This window comes from Lissotriton helveticus, chromosome 7, assembly GCF_964261635.1.
Source record: "Lissotriton helveticus chromosome 7, aLisHel1.1, whole genome shotgun sequence".
Classification (NCBI taxonomy): Eukaryota; Metazoa; Chordata; class Amphibia; order Caudata; family Salamandridae; genus Lissotriton; species Lissotriton helveticus.
Genome location: NC_136068.1, coordinates 309,176,492 through 309,198,793, shown reverse-complemented (window position 1 = coordinate 309,198,793; position 22,302 = coordinate 309,176,492). Strand labels below are relative to the sequence as shown.

General features: G+C 46.1%; 1 protein-coding gene across 1 annotated transcript in view; it reads right to left on the bottom strand.

Annotated features, from left to right (window-relative positions):
- CTNNBL1 (catenin beta like 1) overlaps positions 1-22,302 on the bottom strand; it is a 477,418-nt gene that overhangs the window by 28,396 nt on the left and 426,720 nt on the right. The window contains exons 13-14 of the mRNA XM_078652114.1: positions 20,460-20,540; positions 5,329-5,466 (exon numbers count right to left, since the gene is read on the bottom strand). Coding sequence (XP_078508240.1) covers positions 5,329-5,466; positions 20,460-20,540 — 219 coding nt within the window. The remainder of the gene's footprint in view (positions 1-5,328; positions 5,467-20,459; positions 20,541-22,302) is intronic.

Sequence of the window (22,302 nt, the reverse complement as noted above, 5' to 3'; positions counted from 1 at the left end):
GGGTGGGATCTATCTAGCGTTGTGTTTGCCACTGAATTGAGGTCCCCCCCAATTAGATTCGGGCCTGCTAGGAAGTGCGCCAGGGATTTCGATAATCTAGTGAAAAAGGACACCTGGTCAGTGTTAGGTGCATAGACGCTACACAGTGTAATATCCCTCCCTTTCAGCCTACCCTCTACCGCTACATAACGTCCCTCAGGGTCTATCATGTGCCTGGTCGCCTGGAATGGGACGTCCGCCCTGACCCATATCAATGCCCCTTTGGCAAACGCTGAGTAAGTGGTGTTAAAGATCTGTCCCCGCCACCTCTTTTATAGCGCTATCCCTTCTGTCTTTGATATGTGAGTTTCCTGCAGTAGTGCAATATGTACCCCTCGACGGACCAGATAGGCATGTACCTTATGTCTCCGTGTCATCGTGTGGAGCCCCCGCACATTCCAGGTTATACATCTCAGTTCGTTTATATTAGCCATTGTCCCATAGTGCGTGAGCCAGTGCCTGTCTCAGTTCCATATTATCATGAGTGGTGGACTTTCCCCAACAAAGCTTTAGAACGTCTGGCTTAGTGTGACCCCTCTGGTTCTGTGTCATCCTTTGCTCATAAGCCATATCACCCCCAACAATACCCAACGCCACCCCCCCCAGAATAGGCCCAAACGTCAAACTATCAGCACCCATCCTAACTTGGTCAATCCCCTCAACTATCAGACTAATTCACAGTCGTGACCGTGAGCGCCTTAAGGGCAATTGGGTTGTGGCTAGGTCCGAAAGTGGGAACAACCGCCCTCCCCGCCCACAATAAGTATCAGCGGTCCGAGCGCCCAGCTCGAGCCCCCCCCCCAGAGCGATACCTTACAGTTCGTATTTGCTATCCTCTGTAGGAGTGGCCTTCCAACGCCCGCATCGTATCAAATGTTCAGGATCTCCCCCGAGGTTTGTGGAGTCACCAACGGGCCCTTGGCACTGTTCGTCTCCGACGCCTCCGACTCTGAACCTGTATCCTTGGTCTCCGAATGTGATCCCCTTTGTGATGTGGAGGCGTCAGCATTGGACAGCGCTTCGACCGCCTGTAGCGCCGCCTGTCTCTCCGCCTCTGTCTGAGACATCGAAGGTTTTTTCGAGCCGTGTTGCCACCAACGCAGTCTTTGAGATTTCCGCGTTTCTGTTTTCGCTCTCTCCCGTTCCTCTCGAACTCTGGCGCCATCCGAGCCCGCTTTATACGTCTCCCACCAGTCCCAGGCATCCGCCGACGTAGGGAAGAAATGTGTCTTGTCATCCAGCACAACTCTCAATTTAGCCGGAAAGAGCAATGAGTATCGGATCCCCTCAGTTCGCAGTTCCCTTTTGATGGATAAAAAGGATGCTCGCAGCTTCTGCGTCTCGAATGTATAGTCCGGAAATAAGGTTACTTTACTGTTTGCTACTTGGAACGGCCCCACTTCTCGGGCATGCTGAAGCAAGAGGTCCCTGTCCCTGTAGTGTAGTAGTTTGGCCACTACAGGTCTCGGAGGCAAACCCGGCTTGGGGGGTCTAGCCGGGACCCGGTGAGCACGTTCCAGGGTGAAGAATGGCGACAGGCCTTCCGGTGCTACTTGAGTCTTTAGCCAGTCGTCCAGGTATCCTACCATATCGTCCCCCTCTGTTTTTTCCGGCAGACCTACTATGCACACATTACTGCGTCGACTTCTATTTTCGGCATCCTCGACCCTTCTCTCCAGCGTTTGTATCCTATCCAAAGCATCCGATAGTCGCCCTTCCATGGTTTTGTGGGCCGGGGCAAGAGCCTCCAAAGTCACTTCCGTTTCCTTTACTCTATCCTTGAGTTTATCGTGGTCGGCTCGCAGGAGCCCCAGTCCCGTCACCACCTGCACGATGTCATGTTGCAAGGCATCTCTGGTCGCTGCAATAGCCTCAAGGATGCGGTCCTGGAGCTGCTGTAAGTCCGATGGTCCCGCCGTGCCCCCCTCCAGGGACTCAGCGGACGCAGCCCCCTCGGGTTTGCCTTTGGTTTTCCCCATGGCGCGATGGCAATATGCTGGCCGTAGGTTGCTCCAAGAAGTTTCAAAGCTCACTATCTCACCCCTCTCTGTCTCAGCTCGCCAATGTCAGTACGTCTTCAGAGGTGGACGTCCCTCTTTATTAGCTCAGATAGAGATTCGTGGGTATCCCGACCATTTCCTCCCTTTGTCGCTGCGCCCGTTGGAGTGTTAGCACCTGCGTGCACTACGCAAGGTCACCTCTCTATACGATTCTCCCTCGAGGCGCGGCGTCCAATCCGCCAGCAAAGCACGGGTCAACCAACTCGCTCGACCGATTCCGCCACACCCTCAGGGTCCAGGTCACACGTCCGTCGTGCCAGGAGGTCGGCACCAGGGCGGTCCACTATCTGCCCAACTCCAGCTCCTCCTCAGGGTTGCGTCACAGGGCAATGGTCGCACCGCCACCGACCCCAACTCAGTCCTGCCTGTCCGCCTCCCGTCTCCGGTAGCACGTTGCTCGGTCAGGAGACCCACCTCTCTCCGGGCAGCCCCGTCCTCGCTCGCCGATACTTCGCGATCTTCCGCCCGCTTGAGGCGCAGGTTGGGGCCGCAAGCCGCCGTTGGGATCCAAGGCCTCTGGATCCTCCCCCCGCTGTGCCCTGTTTGTCAGTCACAAGGGCCTCCTAGTAACGGGACCCTGTCTCCGCCTGTGCGTCTTGGGCCCGGATGCAGGGTATCCAGCCGCCTCACTCGTGCCACCCCGACTCACCCGAGCCCGCAGGTCCGCTGGGCCGCCGGAGAGCCCCCAGTAGCTCACCGGGGCGGCGATGCAGGGAGAAGCCACAGAGTTGCCCCACTGGGCTCCTTTCTCCTTGGTGCGGACTGTGGTCTCCTCTCCTACCGCCCCGAGCCCCGTCGCAGCGGGGCGTTCTCTCTGTCCATCCGCCGTGCAGGCAAAGCCATCCGACGCGTCCCCCAGCGGAAATCGGCTTGCTGTGCCTCTCCTCCCTGCTCTGGGCAAGCCAGAAGTCCCTCCAGCAGTCAGGGGACCTCCAGCCCGCCCTCGATTACGTGGGGGAGAGTCGACTCTCCAAGGATGCCCCCGCTGGACAGGGGTCGGAAGGGGCCGCCGCCGTCTCCTCTCCCCAGCACTCCGCAGCTCCTCTCTCAGCTCTCCCCAGCTCAGCACAAGCCGGAGCCCAGCAATTTAGTCCACCCGCTCGGAGTATGCTGTCGCGCTGCCAAGGTTCTCGCTCCGTAGGTAGAGCGCGCCCTCCAGACAATTAGCCGCGTGAAAGGCTCCTCTATGCCAATTGTGCTGCCCCTTCGTGTCCGCTCGTCGAGCCGGCCGCCATTTTGCGCACCCTCGCGTCTCGGTCCGCGACGGTCCAGCTCCTCACTGGCGGGCCGATATTCCGCACCTCCGTTCGTCCGAAGGTGCAGGCTTCAGTTGTACTGCCTCCGGTCCGCTTGCAGGGGCTCTAGCGGCGCCACCGCTCCTTGATGCAGGATAATCGCGGGGATCAGGCGCGGAGCTCCGAGCTCACGCCGCCATTCCCTTCGGCTCCGTAGCCACGCCATGGATAAGCTATCATATATGCAGAATTCAATAAAAAAAGAAACAATCATCCCATACTATGAGAACTATCAGCATTAACACTGCAGGAATTATGACAGGCAAATTATCATTTTAATAGTCTGAATCACAGCACTCCACCCCAAAGAGTAGATGGTATACGGAGAGAACTGTTTCTCACATACTCTTCTTTATGCTCCTGGGAACCCATGGAGAAACTATGATGTGGCAGCATCCTTATTACTATCCTTATTACTACCAGGGCTTGAGATGCCTTCTAGGCTGAGTGAACTAATTGTACATGTAGCCTAGTTGTACACAGAAACACAGAGGCACTCTCCGGTTCAATATATGTATGCCTGATGCCTTCTGACCTAATCTAAGGATCCAATGGCACTGCGATGAAGTATGTGGGAAGCTGGCAATATCAGGGGTCCGAGACTGGTTAAGATTTCTGGCACTGTGTTAAGATAGTCCTTATCTATTTAATTTGTGTCTATTAAGGGTTTATAATTAGAGGGGTGTTCATATGGATTGAGCCATATGCTCTCCCCTCGTGTGTTATTAACTCAACGTAATTGTTCTACTCCAGTGAAAAGGATGGCACGTTTGCATAAACAGAAGGATAAATGTGGTCCTTGGCCAATGGAGTCAGTCAGAAGTTATTGTCTATATTAAAAGAACAACATGCGAACAGTCAGTATCACCGATTCTTTGTCATCCCTTCTGAGTCCCATCCAAGATTTAGGAACTCGATTTTCATTACCTGAGCCATGCTATCAAGATAGAATTTTATTTGCGGTTTTTGTATACCGCTCATATCAACTTACAGCTATCACATGATGTTGAAACAAATGAATCAAGTAGTTTGATTGACAGCAGCAGGATATTGTCAGTTGTCACTGGTATTTTTGACATTAACGAGGGTGAAAATTAGTCAAGAAATTGCGTTTGGAGTATCTAGAGTATGGCTGCATGCACACTTGAAATACGAAAGTGTACTGTCATTTCAAGGAGATTTCCAGAGGTGTGCAGATGAATGACAGGTTTGACCAAAGAACCACTCTGAACATGCCTTGAAAAAGTCCCAGGTTGTGCACCAACAGAGGGCAAAACACGTGGACTGTACACTAGGCAATGATGACTGAAGCAACTCAACAAGAATAAAGAAGCATTATTCCTCCCTACTGTATGTGAACTTTCTTATTAGCTTCTGCTATATAAAGTGCATCGTATCTTTGCAAACACTACTAACCGACCAGTGGGCTAGGGAGCTTGTCCACAGCACAGAAATGAGGGAGCACACCAAGAAACATATTTGTCTCACTAACTAGGTCACTTAGAAGAACTCTAATGTCAAGGAGCTCCTTCTTCAATAGCACATATGCACCAATTAAAGGTATTTGGCCTGTAACCTAGTAGGGTAAATCCATAAGGCCATATAGCCTGTCCCACACATCCAACACAAATTCAACTTCACAGCCAGATTATACGTTTCTGTTCTCAAGGGAGATACCAAGAACATATGACAAAGAATGTAGTGGATTTAGGGGATTCAAATCCTGAATTAGATATCCTCTTTGTTGACAAACTGAGAACTTTGTCAACATTATGAAGAAAAATGGCTGAAATGTTTGGTCCTGGATTTATTCTAGTAAGTACCAAAAGAAAGGCCAATCATAGCAAATGAGTTTTTTGACGTGTACCCCAACTGTACAAAATGTAATCCTAACTGGTGGAAATACTCAGAATGTGCAATGTCTTGTGTCTTACTTGGGGGATGCCGGCATTGCTGATCTCGGCCATGATGTTGCAAATGAGCTGCAGAACAAAGAGGCCAGCATCGAGCCTTCGCAAGTAGAACTCGTCTTCTATTTCGTCAGTGAGGATCTCGCCGCGCTTCACCATGTCCTAAAGGAAGGGAAATGGAAGGTATGATGAGAATCCTGACAATTAAGAAATCTTTTCTTTCACAATGGAGCATGCACAAGGAAGGAAGAACATACTTGAAGTTGGGGAACAGGCAGGGACACAAGTACTGAAACTGGGAATCTTACATTGAAGCATGGCCGGAGGAGTGCAAGCCACTAGACAGTAGCCCACAAACACTACTACTGCAGAGAAACTGTATGTTGTGTTATTAGTTTGCCTTCGTCTACAGAGAAATCTCAATCAAAAAATAAAGAACACATTTTCCAGTATTACAAGTTATCTGCTGCTAAACATGACCTACATCAGTCCACTGATGAGCGGGACCAGACAAATTAATGAGGATACAATCATTGATAACCTACACGGTTACCTACACCGAAGGTGCTCCATGCCTGGTTACCTACACTTCACTCTTTGTTTCACAGATATTACATAACTCACAAATGTTCTCATCAAAAAAGTATTTGTGACCCGATCAATTAAAAAAAACTCCCACTGGACAAAAAATTGAAGTATTTTGTGCACTGCCACAATCGGACCTCTTGCTTTAAATAACACCATTATAAAATCTTGCCATTTCCGGTCTGGACAAATAAACCTGGTTGTTGCTCAGACATGGCATGGAGCACCTTCGGTGTTCAGCATTATTTAATGCAGAATGTTGGTTGCTGATTACTACTGACACATAGCATAGCTCCACTGATGAGGTATATAGCTTTATTTTTAAACAGCAACACATCCTCCACCATCGGACCACCGTTCTGTCATGGGCCTCCATAAACCTCCTCCATCACAGGCAGCATTTTATTTGCTTCCATGAGTTCCCACACTGACTGAAAGAAAGGGACCTTTGCCCAAAGTAATGGCAGGTCCTTGGTTTAATGTTCATGGACCAGACCCTCACCAACCACATTATGTCCTTGGACCACACTATGCAAAGGGCCTACTACAATCACTAAATGCAAATCCGTCAACCACTACAAGAGCATTCTTGTTTCTCCCATTAATGGCGTATACCCGCTTTATGTATGGGCCCGTTTGGAGAGATTCTCTCATCAGTTACGTAACTAAAATAGCGGCAAGTCCTTGCCTCGTCTAGGAAAACAATAAATATTTTTCACAATGAAGGCAGAGCCTCTCTGGCTTTAAAGGTAGGCCTTCCTCACTCCTGGTCAGGGTGTGCATCCAACCTATTCGTAGGTACTTTGCTAAGCCTAGAAGAGCAAAACACCCTCACGCTTTAAAGCCTGGACATTCACAATTTCTTCTGAGCGTAAGATTTTGAACTAATATTGATTCTGACAGACCAGAAAATGAAGTCCTTTCTGCAAGAGGAAACAGAAAACTATAATTTTCTCTGGGTATTAAGTATAGGGTAATAATGTTGCTAAGGTGCCAATTCAATGAGCATTGAAGGGAACTATAAATGATTTCTATTTCTCAAATGGCGTAAAATGTCATTTATAATTGGAAATGGATTAGAGGCAAATATAACTTTCTCGCGTGTATGGTTTGTGGTGAATTGCAGAGAAAGAGAAGGGGAGACTCAAACCCACTAAAGTAAATACAATGAGGACTGTGTGCAATCATCTTGAAAGGTTAACATGAGAAAGGGGGGCAAAAGGAAGGCTTTCACGCTGCAAAGACACCGGAGACTTGAGAACTAAGGAGACGGGGCAGGTGTATGGCAATCAACTGTGGGCGAGCCCTGCCCTGCCGTGGGGTGTGGGGGGTAGGGGAGTGTAGAAAGGAAAGTCCAGAGGGATGGTTACTGTAACAAGGAGGATAATTGATGCATCTCAATATACTTCACAAGTGCGTTTGAAAAAAACATTTTACAGATATACTTACTTGGCAAAATTTTCTTTTTGCAAATAAGCCATTTGAATAATATTTTTTTTTTCTAAAAATGTGTTGTGCAATACATAAATCCCCCTCCCCCCAATTATTTTCCCAAGGGAATGAATAACTCTTGGTGTACACAGTTTCAATATCACTGGTCTGTGGTAAAACACAGATTCTCTGCCTAAGATTTGCTATTGTTGAAAAAATAAGGACAAAAACAAATAGGCACTGCCAATGGATCTGTTGTAATGTGTTGCACCCTGCACTCGCACAGGCACACTTCTCCCTGCAGGCACGTGTACTTACACAAGCACACCACAGCAGGGATAAAGCCCACCGCTCACCCCGGACTCTCAAATGCACATTGCTCACCGTGAATTCACAAAGGCACAAATCATTCTATTCACTGACTGACACTCTTGAACCTACACTCACACAGGTACAACTCTCTCTCTGCACAGTTATGTGAGAGTTCGAGGGTCAGGGTTTAAAGAGGGGCAGTGTATGGCTTCTCCGGACTCCTTTCAAATTCTCACCCTGAGACAACTGCATTTCAAGGCATTAAACATACCGGAGCAGTACAGATGAAACGGGCATGCAGCGGATTTACGCGGTGTCAAGTGAGCTGATGGCGACTGCCTCTAAAATTTAACTGTCCGCTGATGATGTCTGCCACATTACGTGACAATGAATTAATTAATCGTGAAACATTGCTGTATTGAGAGAACAAAAATAGCCTTGAGAAAGCCCTGGCCCTACTCGCCACACAGGGCGAAACACGTGTCGGCTGTTCTGCCTTCCTACGTCTTAAGAAAATTTGCACAATGAATATATGACAAATGAGTGAAAATGGATGAAACCTGAAGAAAAACATCAATAAAAAGAACTTTGTTCACTCAAGCTAATCTGTACTGTGCTATCTTCCACAATCAAGCAAAATACACCCATTGATGGGAGTGAACTGAAATATTGGGAAAGGAGGAACACATGTCCGCAACTTTTTCTTTACAGATGAAACGGGCGCATCAGCTAATGCTATTTCCTGCCGTCTATAGGAGCCAGTCATTGTTATATAGTCAGTTTGTGAGTGTTGGCCCTGCTGTGACTCAGCCCATCTGAGCCATGAATGCTCACTTGATGGCGGCGCCCTTAATAACAGATTCTCTCCTAACTCTCGGCCAGGCCAGCAAGGAGACAGCATGTGCAAGACGCAACTTGCATCTCCGCACAATCCCCACCTGAAGGGACAGAAAGAGCTACATTCTAAGTGTACCACTTATAAAACGTTGGTGACAAGTTAAACGATGACTGTAAAAATGGTGTACTTTTAACTCAATAACTGAAATACTGTGATGATTCCGTTCATTAAAATTCTTCTTGAGGGTGTAAAACACCCCCAATTAAGTTTTTTTGGGGAGGGTTATGTTCAATCAGGACACTGGATGACCTGAAGAAGTAATATTCTAAAAAGGTAATCTTATTTTGTACTACAAAAGCACGGGAGATACAGGCAATACATAAAGGAATATAAACAAATGTATGTGTCAAAAGTTGACTCTTATTTAGTTGCATGATTAGATTATGTCTATGGCGTTATAGCCATCCATTTTTTTCAGTCCAGTCCCAAGTCTGACTCGAGGACAGGTGATCACACTGGTGACAAGAGAGGCAGGGATGGTGACAGGGGAGGTGGCGACACGAGACAGACAGTAACCTGCAAGCACCTTTTCATAGTCACTGTTGGGCTCGCTGTAAATTAGCCGCAAAGCATAAACAAATATAAAATGAGGGTAAAAATTGAGAGGTGCATTGCTATTCTGTCAGTAGTAGCTGAAGGGTTGTTGCTGGGGTAAAGCTACATAATATGGTTGAACCAAGACTGCCGTGAAGCCAACAGACAAAGAACAGAAAAAAATTACACTTTGGGGGAAAGAAACCACTGAACAATAAGTAACCAGCCAAAGGTTTGATGGAAGATGCAGTGTGATTTTGGACATCTAGACGTTCAGCATTCAATTAGTGAAAGAGTCTTGGTTTGTCTTTTTCAGAGAGAAAGTTGACTTACTATGACCTTCTGGTAAATTACAAATATGCCCTAAATCAGCTGGGCGGCAACGAGTTATGGATGGACTATGCTCTCTGTATACAGTGGGTGCGCATTGGCTTCAGTGTTGACTCACCAATCAACAGGAAGATCATTGATTTTTAAAGAAAGTATTCAAGTATGGATCACTGCATGAGTGACTGATTTCAGCCTATGTTGTATGTCTCATCCAGTGCTTGCATTTAAATCACATCTTTTGACATGGAGGGTTTTACCTCGAACAACCCCGGTGAATTGATGCACACAGACCTTACACTAGTCCCATAATCCATGATCGGTTGACACGCGGTAAGTCGCTTGAAGGCTTTGCATTCAGATCCTGGGGTATTGAGAGCTAGTACTTTCTATCAATAACTTTTGAGAAATTTTCTCTTACTGCTAAATTTAACAAAAGTTACCTTTTTCACCTTTGGGCCCTGCAGTCTACTGAGAGTGCCGACACTGTCTGCATTTCCTTTTTTAATCGATAAATATGAATTAACTATTTCGAAAACAGGGGGGAGGAGCCAAGCTCGCGAGCGCGATGGTCGCCTTTTAGCTCGGCTCGGTCAGCCCTCCGGCCTGACTCACATATCCTGATGCATATCCTGCCCAGAGACGACACGTTTTCGAGGAAATATGATCGCAACATTTCGCTCTCACTTACCGTCTGACCTGGAAGATCCGGCGAGTTGAGAATCCGAAGCTGTGCCCCTCCGAAGGGACCGGGGCCTCTGTGGGACTAGGGCCGGGGCCTCGCCTATGAGATCCGGCCAGGCGTTGCTGTGACCACAGGCCCCGGCCGAGAGAGTGAACCGCTGGTGAGAGCCATTGTGCGAACATCCCGGTTTCCCTGATCCGGGCCTGCCTTGGTGGCTGTGGGGCTGTGAGGGGCGCGGTGCTCCGGGGACTGATCGCGTGAGGGGGACCCCCCGCCGCTGCTCCGTCCGGTGGCTCCGGACCCGCGCGCTCCGGCTCTGCTCGTGGGGAGCGCCGGTGGTGGTGCGGGCGGGCCCCCGCGTTGGGCGGTACTCCTCTTTGTGCCAAGGTCGCTGTTGCTGGGACCCCCGGGACATCTGTAAAGTCCTGCATTTGTGTACTGTCCCAAGAGCTGCGGAGGGCGGTGAGGAGGCTCAATTTACAAAATGGCTGCCGACGATCTGGGCTGTAGATCTCCTCGTGATGGCGGACTCAAGTCATTGGATTGGACGGGGGCTTGGACGTGTGTAAGAAAATTTACTATTGGAGATGTTCTTGGTGCTTTGCGATCCTGGCACGCGTCCTTGGCCCCCGGTGCCCCTGGAGACTCGTTGCGATCCGCCGCCATCTTGGGTGGACGCTTCTTCATGGCCCCTTCTTGTCCCGGTGATGCCGCTGCCTCGCCCCCTCGGTCGCCATGAGGGTTGCTGCCGATGTTCGTCGACGGGATTGTGGGCCGGTGGCTTTGGAACTTCCTGCTCTTCTGTGGTTGGAGTTGGGGGACCTGGATATAGAGCGGAGGCCCGTTCCTCCCCGGATGCCTGAGAAATGTGGTGGACTGCTTCCTGTTGCTGCCTTGACGAGGTTGTCTCTTTCCTTTGCAAGTACACCACCGCTTTTCCGACCTACGAGACTGAACTCCTGTTTTTTGCCGTTTGTGTTGCTGTTGCTGAGACATTTGAACTGCCTATCCGAACTTTTGTTCACTTGCAGATCGACTGCCCTCTCTGGTCTACGCCTTAATCGTACTTTCTTTCAATTGTGTGCTTGCCTCGCATCGTGTTGCTCACTTCAATTTGTCATGTGGTGGGTGGGAATTGTGGTCAAGAAGGGATTGGGGTGAGACGCACGACTCCCGGTGGTTTATTGGTGTACGGATTCATGGCGCAGTGGTCTATATTCATGGCGCTGTGGGAGACCCCCTTGTCAGTTTTTATGGCGCTCGAGATCGTGACGTTCTGGTTCACATGTAATACGATTATGGTTGGGCGGAGGGCTGTGGCCGACCGTATTTGTTTATGCCCTTTTGCTCCTCCCCCCCCACTCATTTCTTTGTTTTTTCTCTTCTTCTTTTTGTCTCCTTACTCCTTTTCTCTCTTTTCTCTACTGCATTTCGGGTTCAGGTTTAGGGCGACAGGCACGCTGTTTGGAGGGTAGGCCGTAGCCTTCTGCAGGGGTGCAGGGTGGGATGGGTGGGATGGGTTTTCTATGATGTTTCTTTTTCCTCAGTTCTATGACCCTTTTGTGTATCTTTATTGGAGTGCTGCGTCTGTCCTGCCTTTCGGGGCGTGATTTTTCTGCGCGGCTCTCCTTCTTTCGTCTGTGTTTTTCTTTCCCTTTCTTCTTACCTTCCCCCCCCCCCTTTCCTCCCCCCCCTTTTTTTTTCCTCCAAGGTTGTTATGATGGGCTAGGATTGGTGAAGTCACTTCTCCGGCCCCTCTGTCCTGGTTCCGATGTCCTTCTGGGTGGTGGACGGGCGCAGTTGTTGATAACTGCTTATTGTTTGTATTTACCGCACCTGTTTTCGTACCGATGTATACAGTACTGATACTCCTGTATTATGGCCCTTTCCCCTCTCTGTTGCCAATGGTTTATCTGGGGACTCCGGATTCTTCTATGTTGTCATTAAGCCGGTCATACCCCTTTTCCATATATTATAAAATTAACCTTCTTTGCTCCTGATTGCTGGCCGTCTAGACCTTCTTTTCTCCTTTCCCTTTTTAAGATTGTGTTGCTCATGCTCCTTTTTGATTGATTCTGTACTGTTCTCTCTGGATTTTTCGTCTGCTTTTCGTATTGTGGCCGGCCAGTTTGGTTGTAGGCCTCGACCTGTATATCCTTTTTGTACAAATAAAGGTTTAAAAAAAAAAAAAACCTATTTCGAAAACAGAACAAATCTTGGCGCTTTCCTACTAAATGAGGTGGCATTACAGATTCTCATCTTAGTCGCAAGCACCATCCAATACTCGTGGACCACTCTGGGTACAGAATGCGGGGCGTCAAATGCGGAGGCGCTGGCCCTTCCCAGGAGGAGCACAGTTTTAACTCATGTGGAATAAACTGAAATGCTGAACTACCCCTTACTGTTTTATGGAAATTGCTTCCATTTGTTCTGGCGGAGCAGTGCGCATTGCAGTGTTTACAAAAAGAGCTTGGGATTTGCAGACTCTGACGATTTGGGGGAAAAGGAACACCTAATGCCAACATTCTCCTAAGAAAAGGCACACAGAGTGAGCAAGTCCACACACTGACATTTGTAAATGTTTGTGCAGAAGATACTGGGGAACAAACTGTCCCAAGACTCGCTCCCCTTAGGTTGGGCAGCATTTATTTTGGCCAAATGTTGCGAAGTGATATCCACAGAAAGTCACAATAACTACAAAGGGCCTCTTCTACATTCTATTTCCACATGTGTTTCTCAGCCAGCCTATGTAGTTGTAAGACCGAGGCAAAACTACCTCATGGTAGAAGGACAGAGGCTCAGCGACCGACAAGTATTCAATTCCCTAGTAATGGTGGGGTGGGGTCTCGAATGCTTTCCATCACTCATGATGAATATGCTCCCAGGGATAATCCACTGTCTGCAGCTTAATTTATAGATTTACCCAAAGAAGTTGCTTGTAGCTCAGGTTAAAATTTACTTTAAAAAGCGGCAGACCGTTTGCAAAGGTTTACAGCTCCGTTGCTATATACTATAGTCAAGTGTTAAAATGGAACTAATGAGTTAAAATGTCTGCCCAGGCAGTATTAATGCGTGCTAAAATGAGAAGTACTATTACAGAATGTGCATTACACCTACAGAATGTACATTGCACCTTATAATTTGCGTTTCTATGTCAACCATTTAACATAATTTTATATTCCATTGCTACAAAATTGCATTATACTCCGCTACAGAGCGACTGAGCAAGATTCACTTAAATTGGGAGGAGATATACGCATATCATTGACCATTCAATTATTGGAGTCTCTACTAATTGTTTAACAAAACGTTTACAGAGACATCACACAGGCAAATGAACACTTGCTCACTAGGAGAAGGACTCAAATCTCAAACTTACTGAATGAAGGCAACTAAATCTCTACAGGACAGGACAAAGACCCGGCAGGACATGAACTTGAGATCTGCAGATCAAATGCACTATAATTAATACAATCCTCCATCTATTGCACTCCTATTCTATGCTATGAACTAGAATGGCTCCTGAGGCAATCAGGAGCCGTTACTCTTAAAGTTTCCAATATCGAACAAAGTAAAGTTCGCTGTCAACATTTCCAACAAATTCATGTTTCCTACAGACTTCTGAGGCTCACCAGGTGCAGTATATACCGTCATGCAGCTGGTCACCTCCTCCCGCTCTACCGCCTTCCTTCACAGCCATCAAGGTGAACACATCTAAAGAGTCGTCTGAATGCCAGTACCAATCTGCCAGCCTGTTTTTGCTGAGAAGCCTCTGGCTGATGGAAGAAGACAGCTCTGAGATGGGATCCTGGGGTTGCAGAATGAGCTCCAACGGCTCTAATGAGGCAGGATTGACAAGCTTGACTGATCGCAGGTGACACACAAAGAAACACAGATCACAAACTGCTGTGGAGCTGGTGTCAACCACACATGACAAGTATATACCTGTTAACGTATGGATGGGAGGGTGCACCAGTTTACAGTATTCTAAAACCGTTCCCTAAATTAGACACTGGCCCATCAAGGTCAAGCAAGATCAATTTAAATGACTAAAGTGTACAGCAATGAGACAAAGTATGTTTAAGATATTAGGGAACTAGGCGCAAAAATCAACATTCTTTTAAAAAACAAGCAAGCAAAGTCACTTTCCAGAACCTTTCAATGAAAACACTAATTTTCCACCAAGTCCATATATATATATATATATATATATATATATATATATATAGTTCAGTTGAAGGGAAATTTCTGCAACGCGTCGTCCATAATCTGCACATTTTTGCACAAACGATGGATGCAATTTAATAAATAAAAGTTAAACAGATTCTCTGACCCACGTCCTGTTGTTGTGGCGCGTCTCCTTTGAATTAAGCATTCTCGTGGCGCAAAAAGGAATGGAGAATACATCTCCACTGGGTGAGTTGGGAGTTGTCCGAGAAGCAACAATGTACTACTCCTTGTGCACTGGTGGAGGAAGAGGACTGAAAACCCAGAATCCTCATTCTAATGCCCCCATTGTGTGCAGTATGCAATTAGTGATACATCTAAGAAGGTAAGTACAACTCAATTTTTTTCCTGTATTGTAGTGCCTAGAGATCCAAGGGTTAAATTGGGGCTGGACATGACCGATCTTTTTGAGTTACTGCACTCCAAGGAGAGATAAGTTTCAACTTTGGTCGATTACACGTGCAAATGGGTTGTGACGAGTGAGAGATGTGTGGGCATGTATAAAGCACACTGTGGTGACCGGCTCGTTCTTCATAGAGTGGGTTAACCTTGTCAGAATGATAAACACTAACTTTGTGAGGACCGGTGAGTCAGGCGAAGTGGTCCCCATAGTGTGTTTATGTACTTTTGAACGAGTGTATCAAAAATCTAAAGTGCAGTTATATTTGCCTCGGTCCGCTTTATAATCTACCCTACTATCAAAGCTCACGTGGAGTTAGAATAGTAAATACACACTTAATTGGAGGAGGAGGAGGGGAGTGTGTGGTGAGATAATATACAACCATGACTGTTGTACTAGAATTCCTGGAGGAGAAGTTTGTACATGAAGGTGTCCCAAAGGGTTATTGCTAATAAAGGAGCGCAACTCACATCTGATATGAGGAAGGAGTTTTTGTGAGGGATGAGCATTGAGAACCACAGAACTGTTTTGTGCACATTGAAAAACAATGGGTTGTTTGAAACAGCCGGTCAGTCTTTCAATAATGTGCTGCCAACATGGCAGGTGCAAATCTGCAGCTGGGCACCTTTTACTGTAATAGGACACACTCGATGCATCCAGGTAAAGGTATAATATAATATGGGTCCAGGTGTCAAGCCATTGCATGAACAATTAGTATCCATTGTGGGTGCTCTGTAAGGGTATTATTCTTCACCTAAGTGGTGCCTTTAATATAGTGTCTCCCATCCTTACTGACCTAAGGTGGACTAGATACCATACCTATACTTAAATCAAATCCTCTTTTTGAAGATAAAAGCAAATGTCTCTAATATAAGGCCCACTAGCTGGAACCCACCCGACCACGGCCACCTCACCGCATGGACCAGCGTGACCACCGAAGACACCATCATAACCATGATCACCATCCACTCCGGCGCCCCATCCGACCCTCTTCCCCACCACATCGTCAACAAGGCCGACAGCTCCATCCCTGAGTGCTGGAAGCACGCCGAGATTAACGCCCTACTGAAGAAACCTAAGGCGGACCCGAGCGACCTCAAGAACTTCCAGCCTATCTCCCTGCTCCAGTTCCCGGCAAAGGTCATCGAAAAGATCGTCAACACCCAGCTCACCCGCTACTTGGAAGATAACATCCTCGACCCTTCCCAGTCAGGTTTCCGCAAGAACCACAGCACCGAGACCGCCCTCATCGCAGCCACAGACGACATCAGAATCCTACTCGACAAAGGCCAGACAGCAGCCCTCATCCTCCTGGACCTCTCCGCCGCCTTCGACACCGTCTGCCATCACACACTATGCACACGCATCTATGACGCAGGGATCCGCGACAAGGCCCTGGAATGGATCACCTCCTTCCTCTCCGACAGAACCCAAAGAGTCCGCCTCCCCCCGTTCCACTCAGGAGTCCCCAAGACCATCTGCGGCATCCCGCAAGGATCATCCCTCAGCCCGACACTCTACAACGTCTACATGGCGCCACTCGCACACATCGCCAGACTCCACGACCTCAACATAATCTCGTATGCAGACGACACCCAGCTGATTCTCTCCCTCACCAAGGTCCCCCTCACCACCAAAGCCAACCTTCACCGTGGTATGAAAGCTGTCGCCAACTGGATGGAAGACAGCCGGCTCAAACTGAACACGGACAAGACGGAGATCCTCCTCCTCGGACCGAACCCCTCCGCCTGGGATGACTCCTGGTGGCCCACCTCCCTGGGCACCGCCCCGACTCCAACCAACCACGCACGCAACCTGGGAGTCATCCTCGACTCGAAACTCACCATGGCCAACCAAATCAACGCAGTCTCTTCAAACTGCTTCTACACCCTCTGCATGCTCCGCAAGATCTACAGATGGATCCCTACAGACACACGGAAAACCGTCACCCACGCCCTCATCAGCAGCAGACTCGACTACGGCAACACCCTCTACGCCGGAGCCCCGTCCAAGCTCATCAGCAGACTTCAAAGAATCCAGAACGCCTCTGCACGCCTGATCCTCGACGTCCCCCGCAGAGATCACATCACCCCCCATCTGAGAGACCTGCACTGGCTCCCCGTCGACAGAAGAATCACCTTCAAACTCCTGACCCACATACACAAGGCACTCCACAACACCGGCCCAGAATACCTCAACAGCCGACTGTCATTCTAAGTACCCAACAGAGAACTCCGCTCCGCCGACCTCTCACTGGCCACCGTCCCACGCATCCACAGAACCACTTCCGGAGGCAGGTCCTTCTCCCACCACGCCGCCAAGACATGGATCTCCCTCCCTCTATCCCTACGCCAGACAGAAGACCCACAAACCTTCAGGAGACTACTCAAAACATGGCTCTTCGACCGCTAGCTGCAGCCACACCCCCCCCCCCAGCGCCTTGAGACCCTCACGGGTGAGTAGTGCGCTCTATAAATTCTATGATTGATTGATTGATTACATGACTTGTGATAAAAGTAAAGCAGTTTATGCAGCAATAACCACAGAAAAAAGGAAACTGTAAGAAACAACTATAGCACAAAAAACAAATGCTGGCCCAGAACTTTGCAAGGATCCATTGCACTAGAGTTTCACACTGAAGTTTATGCTGGTTCAACCTGGGAATTGGAGAGGGAATGCAACAAAACGTGGCCTGATACGTCTTCATATAGAGCCAGCACTAGCCACACAATTTTCGGTCTTAAAAGCTTTAAACTATTTTACACAAAACAAGGGAACCCAAAGGTATAGCACTAGGGACCTTGGGCAGTAACGTATTACAAAAAACAGGGGTCCCTAGTAGTTCAGGGATCTTTCGCAAAAATGATAGACATACGCTCAATAGTATGTATGACCTTTGTCCAGCCGGACAGGAATTTTAATTAAAGTGATAAGCAGGAATAAAGAGGATTTTTTACACAGTGAGTGCAGCCAGCAACCCACAGGGGACAAGACAAAACAAGGGGATGGGGTTAGAACGAACAAGGCGGTCTGTATACTAGTAGTTCAGTGAACAGACAAAAATACATTTTAGAAGCATCATTGTATACAATTTATACTTTTCATTTTACATATGACGCTAAAATGTCGACGACGTTTCGATGCCTATTGTGAAATGAGTGGCATCATCTTCAGGACAGAGAATAAAAAAGCTTGTCTTGAAAATCTTTAGGCAATTTTTTGGCCTACACATATATTTATACATTCAAATTTTCGGAAAAAAGGGGGAGGAAAAATGAAAACATGGGTAAGTACTAGCATTAGCATGTAACATATCTGACCATCCAAAACAAAAGTGTGTTTTCCATGAGCAACAGATGGCAATTAAAATCAAGTGAAGTCACATGCGATTTCCGGCGCAGTGGGGGGACTGGTGGGGACGTTGCATGAAATAAAATGAACGAATTGTTTTACAGTTACTGCGCCTAAGTATATACAAGAGAAGCACGTGAAGTGAAATGACGGCATGAAACGCCATGATCCTAAACCGCGTCATTTCACTTCACGTGCTTCTCTTGTATATACTTAGGCACAGTAACTGTAAAACAATTTGTTCATTTTATTTCATGCAACGTAAAATGAAAAGTATAAATTGTATACAATGATGCTTCTAAAATGTATTTTTGTCTGTTCACTGAACTACTAGTATACAGACCGCCTTGTTCGTTCTAATACGTTAAAAGCTTTAAACAGCAGTTTCCAGTCTCACCACTAGCTGGTATAGGGTACTGTTTGAAAATATAAGAATGCCAGGAAGCAAAAGTAATAAAAACCAAACAATTATACAAGTGTAAGCACAATCCTTAAATGTTACAATATCAATGTTTTGTGAGTGCAACAATAACACTACGTAATGACATCTGAAAGTGCCTAAAAAAGGCTGCTGGTAGGTGCCCCATTTTGTACCATTAATTAAATCACTACATTAGGTTAATGGAGGCCATTTTAAGTCCATGTATTACTTTATACTCACCAAGTTCTACACTCAATGTAGCAATTTTGATAAAAATAGGGGTACAACCAGGGCAAAACCTTTAAGCCCTTGTCTAGCACTTGTAGTAGTCCATGGTAGCAGGTAGATTAAAAATTCAAGCAAGGAGGTTCTATCTAAACTCACTTTGTAAACACAGTTACAAAAACATTTGTGTCAGATTTTAAAACAAACTTTCACTGAATATATTAAAGGTATTTTTAACTAAGTGAACACAAATAAGTATAGTTGTGCCATTATATTTTAGTCTAAGGTCCAAGCGGAGATATAGGATTAGAAACGCAAGTGGGTAGTGTACAGTATGTGTAAGAAAACAGATGAACCACACAAATAGGCTACTGCTCTGCTTTTTATTAGAAATATTTAGGAACTAGAATTATTTTGCAACTGAGTCTTTATTGGTCCATCTGAAAAAGTGGTGTTTGTCAAGCATGGGCCTATGACATAATGCCATAAGTATTTCAGTTGTTTATCTAGCCTGTTAACTTTACACAGACTATAGAGCCCAACTTGAATGGATCAATTTAGGAAAAAAGCATCCTTTTGCTTTAAAGAGCTCTCACACACCAGTGATACCCTTTGGTGCCTTGCTTGATATCATAGAGTTCCTTCCTATTACGTTACAGAAAGGGGCCTGCTACACTCTGTGAGATGCACGGAAGTGCTTAGTTGGAAAATTAATAGGGTAGTGAGTGGGGGTAAGGTTACTCTTTAAAGATACCTGCCTGGTAGAGACAAGGCTCACCAACATCTTTGAACAAGAGGAACAAATGGAAAAATGGAACTAATGAATTAAAGAAGTATCACACCCTCAGTTTGTATTAGCTTGAAGCATCTAGAATGTCTGCAGCTCAAAAAGCAGCATGGCTGATTTTAGATCATTGATATTCCCCTTTCCTTTTTCCTGGATTCACGTTCAGAACACCAAGAGCCACTGTAGGGCGGTTTAAATCCAGCATCAACGGACCTTCATCTTCTGAGGCCTTCACAGCAACCGCGAGCCGATGCTTGGAAAAATCTCAAAATCAAAACAATGACTCCAAAATATTACATCTTGAACTCTAAAACTCACGGTAACAATTTAATACTTTGTAGAAATGGTTTAAGGGGTTTACTTTTGGCATTTTCCTAACTCTGACTGCACTCAATTTGGAGCCAGATCACAAAAGCAAGAACATTAAGACCCACACTACTCTGGGAAGCCTGACCTCTTTACAACTCCATATGATAAAACCATTAGCAGGCATACCCTCCTCCAACTCCTCGTCTGCCTACTCTCCCCTCTCTCTTTACACTGAAATGTTTTCCCTTAGTTTTTTTCCCTGGCTTACATGTGCTTGCTAAGAGCAACAACTAAAGTTGCGATATTTTAACACTCAATAGAAAGCAATAAAATAAGTATCTCAATGAATTAGTAACCCATTCATTGCCTTGATATATGGACTCCAAACCATAATCCCATTTTCCATATCTGTTTTCCTCCTTTTTATTCAAGTACAGGAAAGTACCAGCAATGGTTAGACTAATCACTGTGAACTCAAGTTCTCTAATTAACATTTAAAATAAGACAGTTCAGAGAAAGAATGACAAGATGCTTCCATCTAAATCAAGAGACCAACGTGGGACAAAAAACAAAGGCTGATTGAAAGGTGCAAGAAGCCTTAAACAGGAGAAAGACTAAAATCAAAATCACTTGATGCATTATTAGAAAGAAGGCAAGTCATACATGTTTTTCTCCTTCAATCTTCTTGTCTGCAACATGCATGGCATCTAGGTACTTAAAATGAAGCTCCATTAGCCGGTCAACCTGAGAGGAAAGAAATCCAGAAATATGTGAGAAAATTTAAAGGGCAACACTCTGATGGCAAACTCCTTTCACACCCATAACATTACCAACCTGTATGCATGTATAGATGCCTATGTATTCCTACAGCACAAGCCTAGCTGGGGAGCACCAGGTTTCTTACTCTACATTAATGGGGAGTGTTGCGAGATAATACAAAACTAGATGCAACGAATGCAGATACACACATTTGAATCACACAGCTGAATTACGTTTCAGATATTTGGAATTACGTTACATTTCACAATTTTACAACTGCATTACATTTCACACATACTAACAATTTTAGGCACACACTGAATAAATAACTTGACCAGAAATACACTTTTTCAGCCAAGAGTCTGCGATGATATTATAACTCAAATCCACAGGTTCAAACATTAGCAACTTAGCCAGAAGACTACATTTCCTACAGTCAAAGATCATGACCAGAGACAAGTACTGCCCTACTCGGGAAAAGCTAAACTGCAAGGGCATTCAGGAACTGCTCGCTGTCCCAATGAACAGAGCTGCAGGAGGTGTAAAGGTTTCCCTATTTGGAAAATTCAAAGTGTGATGCTTTTCCATCGCTCTAGGCTGGCCAAAAGCAAAGCATTTGTTCTCCTTGGAAAGGTTACCTGGCTGGAGGTTCCAACCTAAGAACCTATTCGAAAGGGCGATAATACACTATATTAACAGAAGTATTCTGCCCAGTTAGGCTGGAAGGTGCATAATGTGTTAGATGTCATGAATACTTGTCAATCAGAAGCTAGCAAAACTTGGGTTAAAAGACCTTCCTTTAATTGAGAATGGCAGGGGGAGGGACACCGGTACATTTCACTGAATGCAAATTTTGTTCAAATAAGTTAGTCTCACCACAACAGGTAGAAAAAGAGACATGGCAGTCTGAGAGAAGATAAATGGATCCTATGTCTCAAGAATGTGAAGGGACATTGCAGGTATTTCTAGCAAGATGAGGATTTTCTATTCTTTTGAGACTTTTCTAAGCTTACAGAGGTGCCACAATTGCCATTTCGGAACTCCATTGGGTCCCCTTGTTGGCCAGTACAGTTTTCAAAACCAGCTGCATCATTTACAAAGCCACCACCACAGCACCCTAGCTTATCTTGTAGACAATCCTACCGTCTTTGTTGGCTCTCAGTACACCCACAGTCTGTCTGACTGTTCGACTGTAAACTAAGAGATGCAAAAAACAGAGAAAGCAATGCAGCTGACCTTTTCCATCAATGCACCAAGGATCTGGAACAACATCCCAGTATCCATCAGGACCACTCCTATTCTGCTTAAATTTAACAAAGAGTTAAAGACTCGCCTCTTTAAAGAGCACTATATCACAGTGCATTAACCATCCACAACCCAGCTACCTCCCCTATAACTAGTTTACTTTATATTCGTCTTTGACCATGTACAGCCCTCTGCTGCCTTTAGGCTAGGTTGACGCTATAGAAATATTATATACACAAAAACATACATATGTTGTGTTCAGTTCAGATTCAATACAAGTAATAGTTTTTCCGACTTCTGCTAGTGAGGTGTACCTAAAGCAATGTTACATCTGTACAGACCAATGAGAGTCACTGCACTGTGTTGTGCTTATTGGCAAATGACTAGCTCAGACTTGCTTTTCCATACTGGCTAGCAGTTGAGACTTTGCTCCCTCTTCTGTTCCATAAGTGGATTAGGAAAATTATTATTTGTTATGTGTTTAGATGAAGTTCTAGATTAA